A 15,852-nucleotide genomic window follows, 5' to 3' on the forward strand; every position below is an offset into this window, starting at 1 on the left:
ACACAACCCTGATTTGGGGCTGCCAAGGATGTGATAGTGTTGCTGAAGTCACCAGCACCAACAAGTGGGGATGCAGGAGGATACTGAGAAGAAACACTGTTTTGGCAAAGGATGCTACTAGTACCATACCAGCATTTTAGCTAACAACATTGGTGAAGGGCTTACACCTATGAGGGGATGTGCCAAAAGTGAGTAACAAAACACTAGCAGTGCTCAGCCTAAAGCTGTAGTGATGCTACTTTCCCCTTGCAAGTAAAAAAATTATTAGAAAACACTTTGACTACAATACAGGATAGTAACTTGTCCCCATGCTCCCATCCCTCTCAGGTCTGTTGTCTCAAGGGTATGATGTGGACGTCAGCTGAGTTCCTGGGAATGAAACCTGCTCGGATGTCCCTTTCCAGGCCAGTTTCTTTGCTGACTGCAGCCAGGCTGCCTGTGCTCACGGTTCCTCCGAGGAGAAACACATCAGAAGCCAGCAGAGTGAGTCATCATTCATTCAGGGAGTTCAACCAGGAGAAGGAGAAGACATGACGAGCCGGCTCATCACCCCTCTCACTGCTCACAGGAGCTTCCTCCACTTGTCCTTGAGGGTATGGTTCAGAACCAGTCTGCAAAGGAAGGAAAGGTTGACAAAGGGAAGAGGAAAATACAAATTGCATTAAAACCCTTAAGATTTCACAACATGCAGGAAAACAGAATGAAGTGGGAAAGAGGGGAAAAGGCAGGGAGCATGGAAATTTGGGAGGTCAGCCAGACTTCTAACACCAGAGAAGTCAGAGGGACTTTTGCCATGACCACTGGTAGGGGAAGGATTGTGCCAGGTGAGTATGTTGCATTGGTGCAAAAGGCTGTCCTGATTAGGACCTCTGGAATATTATTGCTCTGAAGGTGATAAATGCCTGTTCAGAAGAGATTCTGAGCCAGCTTGGCTTGTGTAGCTGGGCCTCCAGATTGATGTGAACCAAAGCCAAAAGTTATTGCCAGTGCATTGCCACTCAAAATGATTCTTGTTCTGCTGTTATGAAATCTGCCTTGGATGTATTTTCTGTTTTGTTTTTTTTTGGTTTTTTTTTTCCTTTAAAGAATTTTATTTATTTCAGTTCAGTTTCAATCAGAACAAGGACAGGAAATAAATAATACAGAGATATAAGCTTCTGTTTATATCCTGTTTTTGTTTGCATAGTTATCCTACACTTACAGTAGAAAAAGGAATCTGGACATGATATACTGTAGTTACTGATTAAAGGAATTTCTAAAATTAGCTGAATATTTAACAGACCAGTGTAATAGGTGGAAATATTTTGCTAGTTCCAGTGTTTTCAGATCCCTTTGGCAGAGAATGAAGACCGCTTTGTGATAGTATCAGAAATCCTATTAAAAATAAAATACATAAAAATTGGTGATTTGTTAGCTAAGGAATGTCTTATGTCTTCATCATTAAAACCACAGTCTAACTTGCAATATACAGGATTTTTTTCCCTCTATATTCCCTCTATATCCCTCTATATGATGCACATGCATTATTGTACATTCTTAAAATTAAAACAGCTATACTGCCAGACTTCTTCATGTAGAGTTTCACCTTACTTTGGGAACTTCAGCATGATCTCAGGTGAACTATTTGATGTCAATATACTACTCAATAGAGGGAAAATGACAAAGTAGTATCATCTGAATTTTAACATGTCCTAAAATTGTCCTAAAACAGAAAGTTACCAAAACAGTGATGCTAACAGACATATCCAGCAAAAAACATTAAATCAGGGATGCTTGTGAGGAACTGAAGTATGGGATGGATTATTTTCCTAAGCATTTTTGTAAGGACTTACTGTTAAAGTGTGACACAAGAATTAGTAAGAACTAATGGTATGTTAAATATAAATTGGCTATTGGTCGTAGAATCATAGAATCAGCCGGGTTGGAAAGGACCTCTGAGGTCAAGTCCAACCTTACCTATTTAACTGTCATGACACCAACAAACAAGATAGCACGAAGGTATGAAAAAAGTAGCTCCCTATTTCGTTATTCAGATCTAATTAGAGTCCACTGTGCCATTTTTAGACCCAGATCCTTGGTTGTTCTAAACTGGAATAGCCCTATTTATGAAATACTGTCTGAGAAACTGCTTTAATATTTGAAATGTGGGCTAATCTTTGACTTAGGATCATATTTTCGAAGCAAGGCACTCATTGCTACTCACTACAACATACAGGACTCAAAGTACATTTTTGGGCAAGGATCTTGCAGAAGAATATAGCTTTTGCTTGCTAACTTTATGATGTACTTTAATCAGAACACAAGCATGGTGAAAAATGTGGGAGAAATAGCTGCCTACTTGAGTGTGGAAGTCCATTTTCAGCAATGCCGATGAGAAGGGTTGTTTCCCAGACTTGTGCAAAAGTATGGTAAAGAATTTGGCCCAGGGGACCAGATCTTCAGCTGAAAGGCAGGTAGATAATTCAGTCCTGAATGTAGAAGATCTGCCTCTCAGCCCTGAGAAGTGCAGATTGCAAATCTTTCATCCTGATTATAAAAGTCAGGTTTCAGCAGTAAATACATGGCTAGACTTTCTGAGTTATATGGGATTCAGGGCTATCTTGATCTTGGTAGATGTAGGAGCGTAGGTGGTTTATTAGTCTTCTGTGATGCTGAAAATTTTGCCTTTATTTTTGGAAGGGCAGCAAGAGTGCCTGCATCAGCCAAGAGTAATTTTGAAACTGGTTGTGCAATTTTGTGCACCGAGCCCTCAGCAGTGTGTGTAAGCAGGCATGGGACAGCCTTTCTCACTTCTCACCCTGTAAATGAATAGGATTGGCAAGAAGTTTAAAATAAAATTCCTGCATTTTTATTCCTTCATTTTTTTTTTTTTTTTTTTACTTAAACCCACACTGGTACCTTGTCATTTCTCTTTCTGTGCAATACAGGTTTCCTTTAGCACTTCCACTGGCTATTCTAACCCACTGCTACACAGAAATTTACATTAAATCAAGATTAACTTTGAATCAAAGTACTATCTACAGGCTTAAAATTATGCAGCTTGTTTCACAGGATTTGGACCTAACATGTTAGAAGAAAAAGGCACAATGTAATGACTTAGGCTGGCAAGGTGACCGCATTACCTTGTTAACCAACACTGCTGGTGCTGCATTTCAAACAAAACAATCTTTGTCTGCATCACTGCCAAAACTGTATTTCATAATGTGTTAACTCCTGCATATTTTGCTATGATGACATCTTCCTGTGTCAGCAAAACAATATTGGAGCTCCAACAGATTCCCACTGGGTTTGGCTGGATGAAGCATTTGCTCCCTGCAGCTCTCTGGACTCAGCAGGCTGCTGGTCTGCAATACCTCGATGTGCCTTTCCAAGAGCTATCATTTTCCATCACATCCAGCCAGGAGTGAAGCAAGCACAAAACTGACAATATGGACATTGCTTGGCTTTTAGACTTGAGTTTTCACACCTGTGACACTTTAGAGTTTGTGCTCTGAGTCGTCCAGTGACTGAGGTACCCTCTCCTCATGTAAGACAAGAAATCATCAAAAGGTGCCAGAAGCAACTCTGTCCATGTTATTAAGTCTGTTTCCTTCTTCCACCAGCAGCCCTCACAATTCAGAGTTATAAAGTGTGCTGGGGATTGCCTGAGACAAAGGTTTCAACCATAGATTTTACAGAAAACAACTTTTTTTGGAACCAGGATGTGATTCTGAAAGGCAGAATGCAGAAGCAGGTCTACTCAGTGTCACTGGGATTCAGGCATCTGACGGCTCTCTAGTTCCTTGGAATCTCATCCTGGACTACCTTATTCTCCCTGTAACCACAACCCTACTCCACTGAGAGATGAAAGCTTTGTGCTGAGCATGGCAGAGCCCTTGCCACATGCCTTTAAGACAGTTCAGATTCAACACTTCATCATGTCTGTCCATTGCTATTAGGTAACTGCTGTCAAGCTTCTACCTGAGCTTTATCTTAGCCTTGGAGATCTCATGGGTAGGGCTTGTTTTTCACATTACCTAGAATAACAAGTCCCAACCCTTGATTTGGGTCCCTAACAGTAATAAGGGATAACTAAAGTGTTTACCTCAGATTACATTAATCACATTAGGCCAATGCTGAGAGAGTGCTGAATACTTACACTTTGATTTATATTTTCCCCTGTGGTGTCGAGCGACATCAGATGATGCTTTCAATAAGCACCAGGAATTTTCACCATGCCAGCTCATGAAGTGGGGAGGGAAGTACACCACGCATGACTGATGGTTGGTTTTGTTTTTCCCATAAAAGCAAAGTCCAGGCTGGAGTTTACATGCCAGTTCTTTGGAGGTGCTGAGCAACCACAACTCCCACTGAGCAGCCATACAGCACTCCTCAGCATCTGGCACACTAGAATTTGCATGAATAAACAGTATAAGGATCTCAGAGTTGAGCCGGATGAGTATTTTCAAAGTTACAGGTACTCAGCATCTTTCAATATTTGCTTCCTTAAACAGGGTTCTACTTAAATCTGTGTAAGGTTCTTGTAAAAGGGTGTGGAGAGGAGGAAAGGGCTGAATGGGATGGTTTTGTCATAATATTTTCATTTATTAGGTCCCAGTAGTTATCCTATTTATGCTGGGGAAAAACATGAAGTCTAGGCCTTCTAGATATTGAAATCAACACATTGTTTTCTGCTTTACCACCATGAATCTCCGTAGCCTTCAGGTACAAAGACTGGGATCCATATTGCCAGACTTGAGTCATCCAGAAATGAAATATCCATTCAAGCAAACTGGATTCATCCCCTTCAATGGGAGTGATGAGAGAAAGGCACAACCAGAGCATGATTTGTCCCATCCTCAAAGAAGTGGATTGCCCTCTGGAGGTGCCTGTTTCTTTCTACTGCCTTTAGAGACACTCTGCGTGACTAAGTTAGACTAGGTCTGTCTTTTAAGTAATTACACAAGAGAGATTCCAGCCAAGTATTTCAGGAGATCAGAAAACTGCTTGATAGGAATTGAGAACTTTGATTGCACTGTTATTTTTACAAGATCACTAACTTTTAAACTTAGGAAGTGGGGAGGAAAGGTGAAGGGTCTTCATAATCTACTTTAATGCAGATGGAGAGATGGTTGGTTACAACCTATATGAATGTTTTCTGAAGCAGCAATGCTAACCAAAGCAGGTTCTGCACCTTGGGTCCCCATCCACCTCTTCCTGCTTTGGTTCCATGGTTCACTGCCCATTTGCATTGCTGCAGCTCTTTGCAGGGATGTGCTAAGAATGGGAATGTCACTGGAATGACATCAACATTTTTTGTTGGTTTTTTTGAGGTGAAGGAAGATATTTTTAAACCTGGACCATTTGAATGATTTGATTCCAGCACAGCTCAACAAACAGCTGCCTCAGCACAATTGCCCTGCGAGTGGTGGCATCTGGGCAGCAATGAGAAGCAGAGCCATTTGGCAAGAAACTCCTAAATCACCTTTGCTGCCAGAGGAAGAAATGTATCTACATCCTTAGAGGCACATGAACTACCCACTGCCTTCGCTGCCTCCTCTTGATCCAACAGGAGAGCAAGTGTGTGAATTTGTTAGAAAGTGTGGGTCTTGGAGAGAGAAGCAGTGAAAATAGAGGTTTCTTGTTTCTAGGGTTTCTGTAGCCTCAGAAAATGAGCAAGAAAATAAATTTAATTCCCATTTTTAGCTGGCTTGTTTAGAAACAACCCCCAGTGTTGACAAGAACAGGCATGATTAAAAAATGTTAGCTGGTTGCAAAGCAATCACAAAATCTGTAGGCTATGTTTGTCTGCCTCAAATGTCAAGTGTTACACTTCTGGCACTCAACACTTCCAGGCAGTGGAAACAAAGGGAGCACAACAGGTTATTTTTAAATAGTTTAAACTTTAGTTCAAGCATTTTGTTTTTATATTTTTATTCAGTCTAGCTCCTTCAGCATAACACCTGGCAGCTGTCACATAAATCACAACAACATTGTTTCAAAGCTAAGAGGCTGCTTATTTTGCAAGGATCTTTTTTTATTAGCAGGAACCAACACAGTATTCTCTAAAATAATTGCTATGATTACCTGCTCCAGAAATATATAAGGTAATAGGCAAAATAATATGCATAGAGAAGCTCCATCAGTCACAGAATTAGAAGTATCACTCTCTTAATAGTGGTCAGTAATGAATTTTAGAAGTCCATTGGGAGGAAGTGCCTTTCTTCAATAGATTTTGATTATATTACAATTAACATCATGTGGATAATGTCTACAGAGTCTCTTACATAACGATCTTTAAGAGATCAAATGTGTTTCAGAGGAAAACTAAGCCCAGCTAGCTTATTTTGGTATAGGTTCCACACATCTCCCATGGGACATGGAGGTTCAGACACTTGAACCTGTGGTGGAAACAGTTTTAGAGAGTGATGTGGCAGAGCAGCTTTCTTCTAACCATTAATTGGGAGAAAGGAAATACAGTTCTCTTATTTAAGTCACCTATTTGTTTCATCACTCAAACAAAACAAAGGCAGAAATGACATACTTGTGTAATATTTCACCCATGGCTGCACCTCAGTGCTCCAACTTTTTGTTGAAAGTGATTTAACTACAGATTTGTATAAAACCTAGTCCTGCCACTGTACAGGAAAATGAAGGAAACCCAAGAGAAGAGTCTTAAAAACACATGAATATTAATACTGCATGACTAGAAAAATCTGTCCTGAATTTATCTACAATGAATTCTTCGTTCCTCTTGAAGTGAAGTTTTTGAGAACCTCCGGATCAATTAGCCTTCTATCCTTTCTGCTCCTTCCAGCCCTGCTGGAGAACTGTCTAGAAAAGGAAGGATCATCTGGGAGGCACAAGAGGCTGTATGAGTAAGTGGTACATGCTGGCCACCAGCGCCAGAGAGTTACTCATGGCTACCAGTTCTCCCCTCTTCCTCCTCCTGCTGTTTTGTCAGACAAGCATATATTACTTCAGATCAACAAGTTAAATGTGAAGTAAAGACCTTCCAATAACTTCTCCATGGCAGTAACTGATCTAATCCATGCCACAGAAACTTTGCTGTTGGCTTTCAGGGAGAAGTAGCAAACCTAGTAATGGTTTAACATCCTGTCTGTGTCTGTCAGGTAGTCTCTCCTTTGAGTAACATGGACTGCTGTAAACCAAAGCTTTTTCTTTCTTTGTAAATGGCACTCTTGTAAATCCCACGAATGACACAGGGTGCTAGTTCAGACTGTGACTCACCCTGGAGCTCCATTCATGGGATCAGATAACAGAGCCAGCATAGCTTCAATGTGTGTAGACACAGCACCTCATGATTCAGAGTTGGAGCACTGCTCACATCCTGAGTGACTGACTGACTTGGCCTGTTGTAAGTATGTAGGGGGCAAGGGTGATACATGTGGATTGTGGACACAGCACACCTTCCCTGAGAGACAAAACCACATCAATGGAGATGCAGAAAGAAAAGCTGGAATGTCAGTTAAAGCATCCTTTTGCCCTTCCTTAAAGCCACCACTTAACAGAAAAAGAAAGTCTTACAGTTAAAACATTTTTTCCCTCTTTGGCTGTTTCTCCTACCACTTTTTCCTAGTGTGCTCATTTTTCCATGTCTCCACTTGCCTGAATCTTCTCCTTACTACAACCACAGCAGCTGAAGCTCTTAGCCAAGATATGACTCTACTCCAACAATTCATTGCTCAGTGAGTAGCACTGTGGGTTCCCAGATAGATGTCTGTCACATCACACATTACAATCTCTGCTTGCCCATTAGCAATGCTGGCTTGCTTGCACAGCACTCAGCCAAGTGATGAGCAAGATATTAAATCAAGTTTCCTTCTGTCCCAGGTGAAGTCCAAGGCAGTTGTGATAAATGCTGCTCTTAGAGTTTCAGATTAAATCACAGTTCTTGACCAGTTATTACAGGATATAGAGCAGAGATCACAGTCACTGTCACCAGAGACAAGTTTGGAACTGACCTGCATCTGGGCAGGCACCAGCTCAATTTTTTAAAAAGAACTCTATTTATTTTATTAAATTAAATTTTGAAATTTTGCATAAATATTAAAATGAATATATTTTATAAAATAGATCTCGTGCCAGATGTTGAAGAGCCTCACCAGCACTGATGGGCAAAATGACAGCTACCTTTCCTCAGTAAGGCATTTTGTAATAGAGCAAGTCATACAGCAAGTGTTTCATCATGAGTGAAAGCCAGTTCAGTGTGCAAAAGTGCTGAGCCAGGAGTGCTCTGAGTGACTGATTAGTATTTTGATCACCACCTTCAGTGGTTGAGATAGACTCAGCCAGATTTTATAGGGTGCTCTCTAAATTGAAAAGAGCAATGAGGAATTCAGATCACTTGTACTTGGGGACTGTGAGATCCTCATCCTCTGCTCAGTCAGAGACGTGATGTCTCTGTCAGGCATCTGTAGCATGGTTTGAACATTGAGGCGCCTATTGGTTGGCAGCCAGAGATAACAGGGTTTTTTAATTAGTCATTGGTCTCTTACTTAATGACCTGAAGGTTATTGTAAAGATGTCAGGAATATATATCACCTGAAAAGAGATATAAGACTGAATCACCACTGTTTAATATGTCCCTCTCCCTTTCTTCTGTTTAATTTTGGCTGCACATGCAGCCCTTCAACCTTTATCTCCATTTCAAAAGCCTCGTAGGTGGGCACTGCATCCTACAGAGTGCTCTGGTCTAGCCCCTTGCCTGCTCACAACTGCAGAAAGCCTGGAAGTGGCATGATACACCATCCAAACATAGAGACTCGGGCCCAGTTTACTAATTATCACCACTGGGATTTTCAATCTGATAGGCTGGCATTTAAATATCGATCCATCTCTAATGGTTACAGGACTACAAGCGGTGCTTTCCATGGGTGAGTCTATGGCTCCACTGAAAGCCTGAACTGTCTGAAGGCAGTAGAATAACTACAAACAGATGGTTTGTGTTGTTGTTGTGACAAAGATCTATCATGATGTGGTGTAAACCAGCTACAGTTCATCCATGATTAAGAGATATTTTTTGTTTACATTCTATTTTCCTTTCCAAACACCTTAACAATGAGCAGAACGAGTGATCCTTGGAGGATGAGGTCAAGTACAGGTAGAATTCAGTATTTAAAATGAGATAGTCACAAAAAGACAATGTCCAGGTGAGCCTGGCTTTGTATTAATTTCATCACCAGAAATCATTTTGTCTGAGTTGCCATTGTGGAAATCCTTTTGCTAATAATGGACTGAAAAAAATGAAATATACATAAATCAGATTGTATCTATGACTCACCAGACAAATCACAGAGCAGACTATTTGAGGTAAAACTTAAGTGAAGGATTTGCCACTCATATTAATTATGGGAAACTGTTGTCTGAAAGCTGGTCTTAACGTATTGCCCTCACGACTCATCACTGCTGTCTCTGAATCACCCAGGTAATTCTCAGAAGTAAGGGAGAGTGAGATGTTAAAAGAGGAACAATCAAGACTTTCCTGATTTTCTTGGCATGTCTTGCCAAACTGAGGGGAAAAAAAAAATCTCACCTGAATACAAAGTGGAAATTTACAGGCAGAATTTGCCACCAACTGAACGTCAGCCTGAGTGGCCTCAGACCCCGCCACTATCACTCTATCACCAAGGCCCAACTCATTAAGTCAAACTACAGAGAAGCAAAAGGCAGAATTTTTTGACTATTAACTGAGTTCTTGCATCTAGTATCTGCCCTGTACTTCAGCTACAGCCTCAGTGCTTCTTTTTTCCACATGAATTTTAAGAGCTGTTTAGGAAGAATCTTCAAACAGAGTTTAATTTGGGCTTGTATACCAGCAGATGCATGGGTCTCCTACAAAAGGCTCAGCTTCACAGAGAATAGATGACCTATTTTCATCCAGCCAAACCTTGCAGATTTTTTAAAGGCACAGAAATAACTCCCCCCAGTTTTCTACCTAAGAAAAGGTAAAGTACAAATATATCAAGACCTAGATGGTAAGTATCAAGTTGACCTTTGCTCTGTGCATTCTCAGATCCTTCATCAGCACTAAACACAGTTCTTGCAGGGAGCAGAGAGCTTTCAGAGCAGCAGCTGGCGTCCTGGGAGAGAGCTGCCTGGGCTGTGCCTGCTGCTGATGGTAACAGACAGCTCATCCTGCTCTGGGGGAAATTGCAGGAAGGCTGTGTCGGATGGGCCAGAGGGAAGGGACACTCTCCCTCAGCATCATTCCTGCAAGATCCAGCCTTGCAAGATTTCCTTCTTTTGAGCAAGAAATCTCCTCTCTTGGAGCATCTGTCTTGAAGTGGGGACCTAGCTTCCTTACCTGAGCAGATTGGAAAGACTGAGTTTCTGATTTGTTGAAGAGAAAGGAAATTATTATTTGTGCACTGCTGCCATGCTTGTCCAAACATTCCAGTGCAGTGCTGTGCTAAAATGTGAGACCATATCTTTTACATTGGGATGGAAAAGCAGAGGTACATAGGCAAAGAGCACAGTGTGATCTCTTGGCCTTATTTTGGTTTTAAATGATCTTATTTTGTCTGTATTGTCTGCATATTGACATGACAACCAATCGGCTAAAACTTAGCTAAATACTGACCTCTCTGACATGTGATTTAAAGCTGTCTCATGGAAAAAATCTGAAGGATCACCAGCTGAAATTGAAGTATTCAGCAGCAGGGCAAGGAGAACTACAGTACATGAATACTGAGAGGACTGTCCTTATGGTAATTCTGGCAGATGGCATAAGGTTGCAAGCAAGTAATAGGAAATTTTAAAACTAATGAAACAAGATTAACATAGGCCACTACATTAGTATTTCTCCTCCCAAACAGTTCAATCCTGATTATATTTTAGATCCTCATGGAATTAAATCACTGTACTTACTGGCTGCAAAGGGAAATTAGATCTGACTAGTGTTTGTGGATGATTAACTTGTATTTCCTTTCAAACTAAATGTATGCTCTGGAGTTCTTTGGAGCCACATGCAGCCTCTTTTCTTATGGGGAATTTGAGCAACAGAATACAGCATCCAACACCTCATCTTAGGTGAAATTAACTGAGTAACACAGACACAGGTGAACACAAATCTTCCATAAACTCTCACAAATTTATATGGTGTTACTACATGAGAGATGTTGCCTACAAAATATGATTAGGGAAAATTGCAGGACTCCAAGACCTGTTTCCCTCATGCACTGGAAAGGGCTGCTTCATAATGCCTATATCACCCTCCACCCACCCTCACACTACACCCCGTAGTGGCAAGGCAGTTTATTGACGCTATTCCTGCTCCCTAAGTTTTAATCATTTACACAGGGGCTCAGACCCCCCCAGCTTCAGACACTGAGCAGAGGCACCTGATCAGGAGCAATGTCACCTCACACTCAGCAGGCCGACTGAAGAGGTGCCAAGTGTGAGCCAGCAGCAGTTGGTGAACTCTCCCTTCCACTGGAGATGCCTCTCACTCTCTGTCAGAGGCAGGAGCAGCCCGTGGTGACTACACTTCTGACTTAGGCACTCCCTGAAGCAGGATGCGGCTCTCCAGTGCGGAGATATCTATTTAGTTCGTGCTGAATCATCTCCTTCTGGCCCTTCTTAGACCAAACAATCTGTATACCTGTGAGCTGCAACTCCTGTTGCCTTGTCCCTGCTGATACACCCTCCTGTACCCTGGAGGAAATTTTTAGATGCATCAATGCAATTTCTTAGAGAAACAACCGTTAAATAAAGTGAATGTTGGGAATTTAATAGGGGGGCTGATCTCTCTTTGCTGCTGAAAACCAAGGAAATCCCTCCCGTGTATTCTATTAAAATAGGCTGAAAATAAATTATATGCTGGTCTTATGATGGCAGTAATTCATATTTATATTATTATTACAAATTATTATTACAACAATTCAAAGTAATTTTGTTATTTGACTTTCAGGGGCTTATCACACAAAGGAACAAGGGCTGTGACCTGATCTCTCACATGAAAGATAAAGACATATAAACTGTCTAAACAGCCACCTCACTATACATGGTCAAGAAAACAATTTTTATGCAAATAGAATCTGAGACCAAAATGCCTTTTTCCTTCACCTCCTTTCTATTTCATTATTAAATAAATCATAAAGATGCCACTGGAGACCACATAGGAAGAGGTCTCAGTGGTAGAAATGAGAGCTTTCTGCATTTATCTATTTTTAATTTCAAAAGGTATTTTGAATTAAGAAAAGAAAGAGGGGGAAAAAAGAGCATAATGCTATTCGCATGCCTGATTTCCCAGTAGTACAAACAAACTCTATGTCCTCTTGTAAAAATACAACAAATTTTCAAAACCAAACAAAATAAATGAAAATTAAACTATGATCCATAAATTTAATTGAGATTCACAGTGTCTGATGCTTTTCAAATTCAAATTACTGCCAGACAGTGCATCTTTTTGCATAACTTACACAACTAAAGTGTAGGTGATAGCTTCTCCGCTCTCCTTTATTCTTTTTTTTATGAAGAGATATATTTTCCAGTCATAGTGCTGGAAATTGTGCACATAAAAGCTGAATAATAATCAATTTTCATAGATGAACCACATAATGCCTAGCGCTTAGAACACAGTGCAGAAAGTGAGCAGGGAACACCAAGCATTTTTGTGTTGAAGAATACATAAAAATTGAATCTATCTGTCATTAGAGCAAATACTCACAGGTAACTACTGTTGTTTCTGTCAAGGGTCTCTGGTCTTCAGTAAATAAGATTAAATGCCCCAGTGGTAACACAGACTTCTCTGCAGATCATTCATATCAGTTTGGAAATTGAATGCATTCATATGCCTTACCTAAGAGGGGTGTGAATTTGGACAGACAACGTCTACCAGAAAAAGGAGCTACTCCAGAAGAGATGCTATGGAATAATTAAGGTTTAAATTACAATGTTTGCATTTGGGACAACTTCACTTGGTAGTGAAATCCTTAGTCCTTGATCTTGCAGCTCTTTTCAGCTCTTTGTGTAATGTAACCTAAGGGAAAAAAGGGCCTTGGTCTAAACAGGTTGGGATCCTTGCAGATGGATGGGGCTCCATTTCAGGGCTGTGATTGCTACTCCATGCAGAGAGAACTTTGAAAGCCTTTGCTGGAAAAGGGACCTGAAGAGGATGTGGGGTGTGCTGTATGAGATGGGGTGTGAGGGGACACTCTCCACTCTCTCCATGGGGACCTCTAGAGACCAGGGCTCGAGCCATCCTCTGAGGCAGCATCAGTGATTTGCTTGCAGTGGGAATCCTGGCAGCAGGATTATTCAGTGAATTTGTTTTTCCTGACCTTTACCTCTCTGATGACAACCATTAGTCTCTAGCTCTTTCTCCCCTATTTGTCGGACTGAACAAGGCTGGTGCTCTCACATCTGTAAACCAACAGTTTCTCCATCCTGCTGGTCATCTGAACAGCAACTGAAATATAAGCCCATATATCTGAGGGCGTAAATGTCTCTTTTCTTATTTTGAACCAGGGAGATGCAGTGTTTAACCATGCAGGAGTAAGCTGAAGGGTGGCATTTTAAAGGAGCAAGGAAGAAATGTTTTAGGCAGCTTGTATTGTGAACTAGCATGATATTTTTTCGATGGGAAGAAAGGGAAAAATCCTTTAAAGCCATGTAAGAGCATCACCAGATACACTATTTGAACTGTTAGTTAATGGTAAAATGAAATATTTCCTACCCATGAAAGTACAAATGTATTGAATCAGATTCCAAAGATGATGTAGTATGATAAGAAATGCCAAAAGTGTTATGCAGAATGCTAACTCCTGTGAGAAAATAAGAAGAGTGCTTCACCAGTGTTGTCATGACACAAACTAGTCATTATCACTACGTTCAGTGAAAAAGCTCTGTTTCCACAGCACTTTTCCATTATACACCTAATTGGAGGAAGGGAGTAAAAACAGTGGTCTGAAGAACATCATCTGGGGGTTTAATTAAAAAAAAAGGAATACAGCATTTCGGAGTGGGTTGTGTAAAACCACATGCAGGAAAAATATGAGTTCACATACTTAAAAATGATCACTGCCACACAACAGCAGCCATTTTCGTCATGACATAGACACATCTCAGCTCAGATCCATGAATCTGACCACAGCATCATCTCAGGGCATCACCATCACTTGGTCACTCTGTTTTTTCTATTTTTGAGCACACTCTGTGCCTTTCTGCTTCCTGAGCTTTCCTATCCTTCCTTCTGTCTCCAGCCCAGGGGCAATCTCCTTTTCAGCTGCTCCTTCCTCCCCACATCACCAGAACCATGCACTATTCTTCTTGACATCTTCCTCCTCCCAAAATGTCAGGATCACCTGTGGTCTGTGAAGATATCAAAATGCAGCACCCCCAAACGTACATGCCAGTGGGAACTGCCATCTTTCCCATGTGCCTGTTTCACTCTTGGTACACAACAATGAAGAGAACCGGGTACTGGACTACTGCTGTTTTCTTTTCAGCTACCCACACCAAATGCAAGTGTTGTTCCTTTGCTTGCTGTAAATTAGGACTGAGGGAAGCAGACCACAGTCAAGCAAACTTCCAGGAAATTAATCTAGTACAGATTTTACCTGCCCATGGTGAGGACTGACAGACTGGTCATCAGTGAAACAGAAAGGTAGAAACAGCAGCAGTAAATTTCACTGTGGATTTACCTGCTTTCGTTAGTTTGTTTGGAATATACTTAAGAAGATAAGGTCATAGCGGATTTGATAATTTTAAAATAATTTTCATATAAATTCCACTCAAATATTCTCAAATCAAACCTTGACTTGAAAAATAGCTACTGAAATTTGGTGGCCAAATGGTGCTTATGTTAAGAAAGTGAGTGAAGTCAGTGAGAATCCTTCAGCCCCTAAATTCAAGTGTCACTGATTGAAACCTCTAGCTAGAAGATGTCCAGTGATGGCAAGCAATTTAGAGGTATCCAGCTCCTTTTATCATATGTCTTTGAACTCCTTCTCCTAACTTTTTGCCAGGCACATGATTGTTTATCATGGTAGGCCTGCTTATGTATGCTATACAGTCAACTCCAACTTTAAAGGAAACAGCATGAAATACTACTCACTTGTGCTTTCTCACACACATACATAATCTCCTCTTGTTGCATACATATAGGTAGCTGCTTTGTTAAAACATGCAGCTTGAGCCTGTAAGTGGGGATGGTTTGATTTAGAGAGTGCTGCTCATGGGCTGGTAACCAGGCACTGGAGCAGGAGCTGATGTACTGTGCAAATCCACAAATCCTTGCACAGCTCCCTCAGCTTTGTTCCTTGTATCTTTGGCCCATGTGGAATTTGTATACATGTGCAGAAGGAGGAATATTCAAATTCAGGTTATACCAACTCTACCATTGTAATTTTAGAGAAAACACCCTGCTGTACCCCACACATCAGTCTCTGTTATCCCATCTTGCTGCTGGCAGTCTAACACTGAACTGGAATGTATTATCTTCATGATCTCCTTTATTCAAGTCTCAAGAAACCTTGGAGACACAGGTCTGAACCCAGGAAATCACACTGCTTATTAAGAGGCAATCAAACACGCAAGAAGGTTCTGGGTGTTTGCATAGCTTCGTGTTCACACGGGGGAGCCGTGCACTCCAGGCGCAGCCACAGAGCTGCGGGAGGCAAAGCCAGGCCGTAGCTGCTCACCCAGCCGCCGTGGGATGGCGTGTGCACAGGCTTTCAACAGGTGACGACAGTAACCTCATGCACAGGATTTCTCGGCTACCAACACATGCAAATATCTGATGCACAAAGACCTTGCCAGCCTCTCCAACAGCTCCTGAGTCACTGTGTGTGAGCAGCTTGGATAACAGCTCTCACAAGCGAGGTGCACTGGCAGCTAAGCACAAGCAAC

The 15,852-nt window shown here is 41.3% G+C and overlaps 1 protein-coding gene across 4 annotated transcripts in view; it reads right to left on the bottom strand.

Annotated features, from left to right (window-relative positions):
- Positions 1-310: 310 nt before the first annotated feature.
- Positions 311-15,852, bottom strand: part of TRIM55 (tripartite motif containing 55) — a 33,970-nt gene continuing 18,428 nt past the window's right edge. For 3 of the 4 annotated variants that reach the window (XM_050312831.1, XM_050312815.1, XM_050312805.1), the window contains one exon: positions 311-611. In XM_050312831.1, the coding sequence (XP_050168788.1) occupies positions 492-611 (120 nt within the window). In that variant the 3' untranslated portion in view covers positions 311-491. Of the gene's footprint in view, positions 612-13,678; positions 13,767-15,852 lie in introns of all 4 variants that reach the window. The other variant, XM_050312823.1, reaches the window with a different exon arrangement.

The sequence above is a fragment of the Myiozetetes cayanensis genome, unplaced genomic scaffold, assembly GCF_022539395.1.
Source record: "Myiozetetes cayanensis isolate MyiCay16 unplaced genomic scaffold, myiCay2020 scf1, whole genome shotgun sequence".
NCBI lineage: Eukaryota > Metazoa > Chordata > Aves > Passeriformes > Tyrannidae > Myiozetetes > Myiozetetes cayanensis.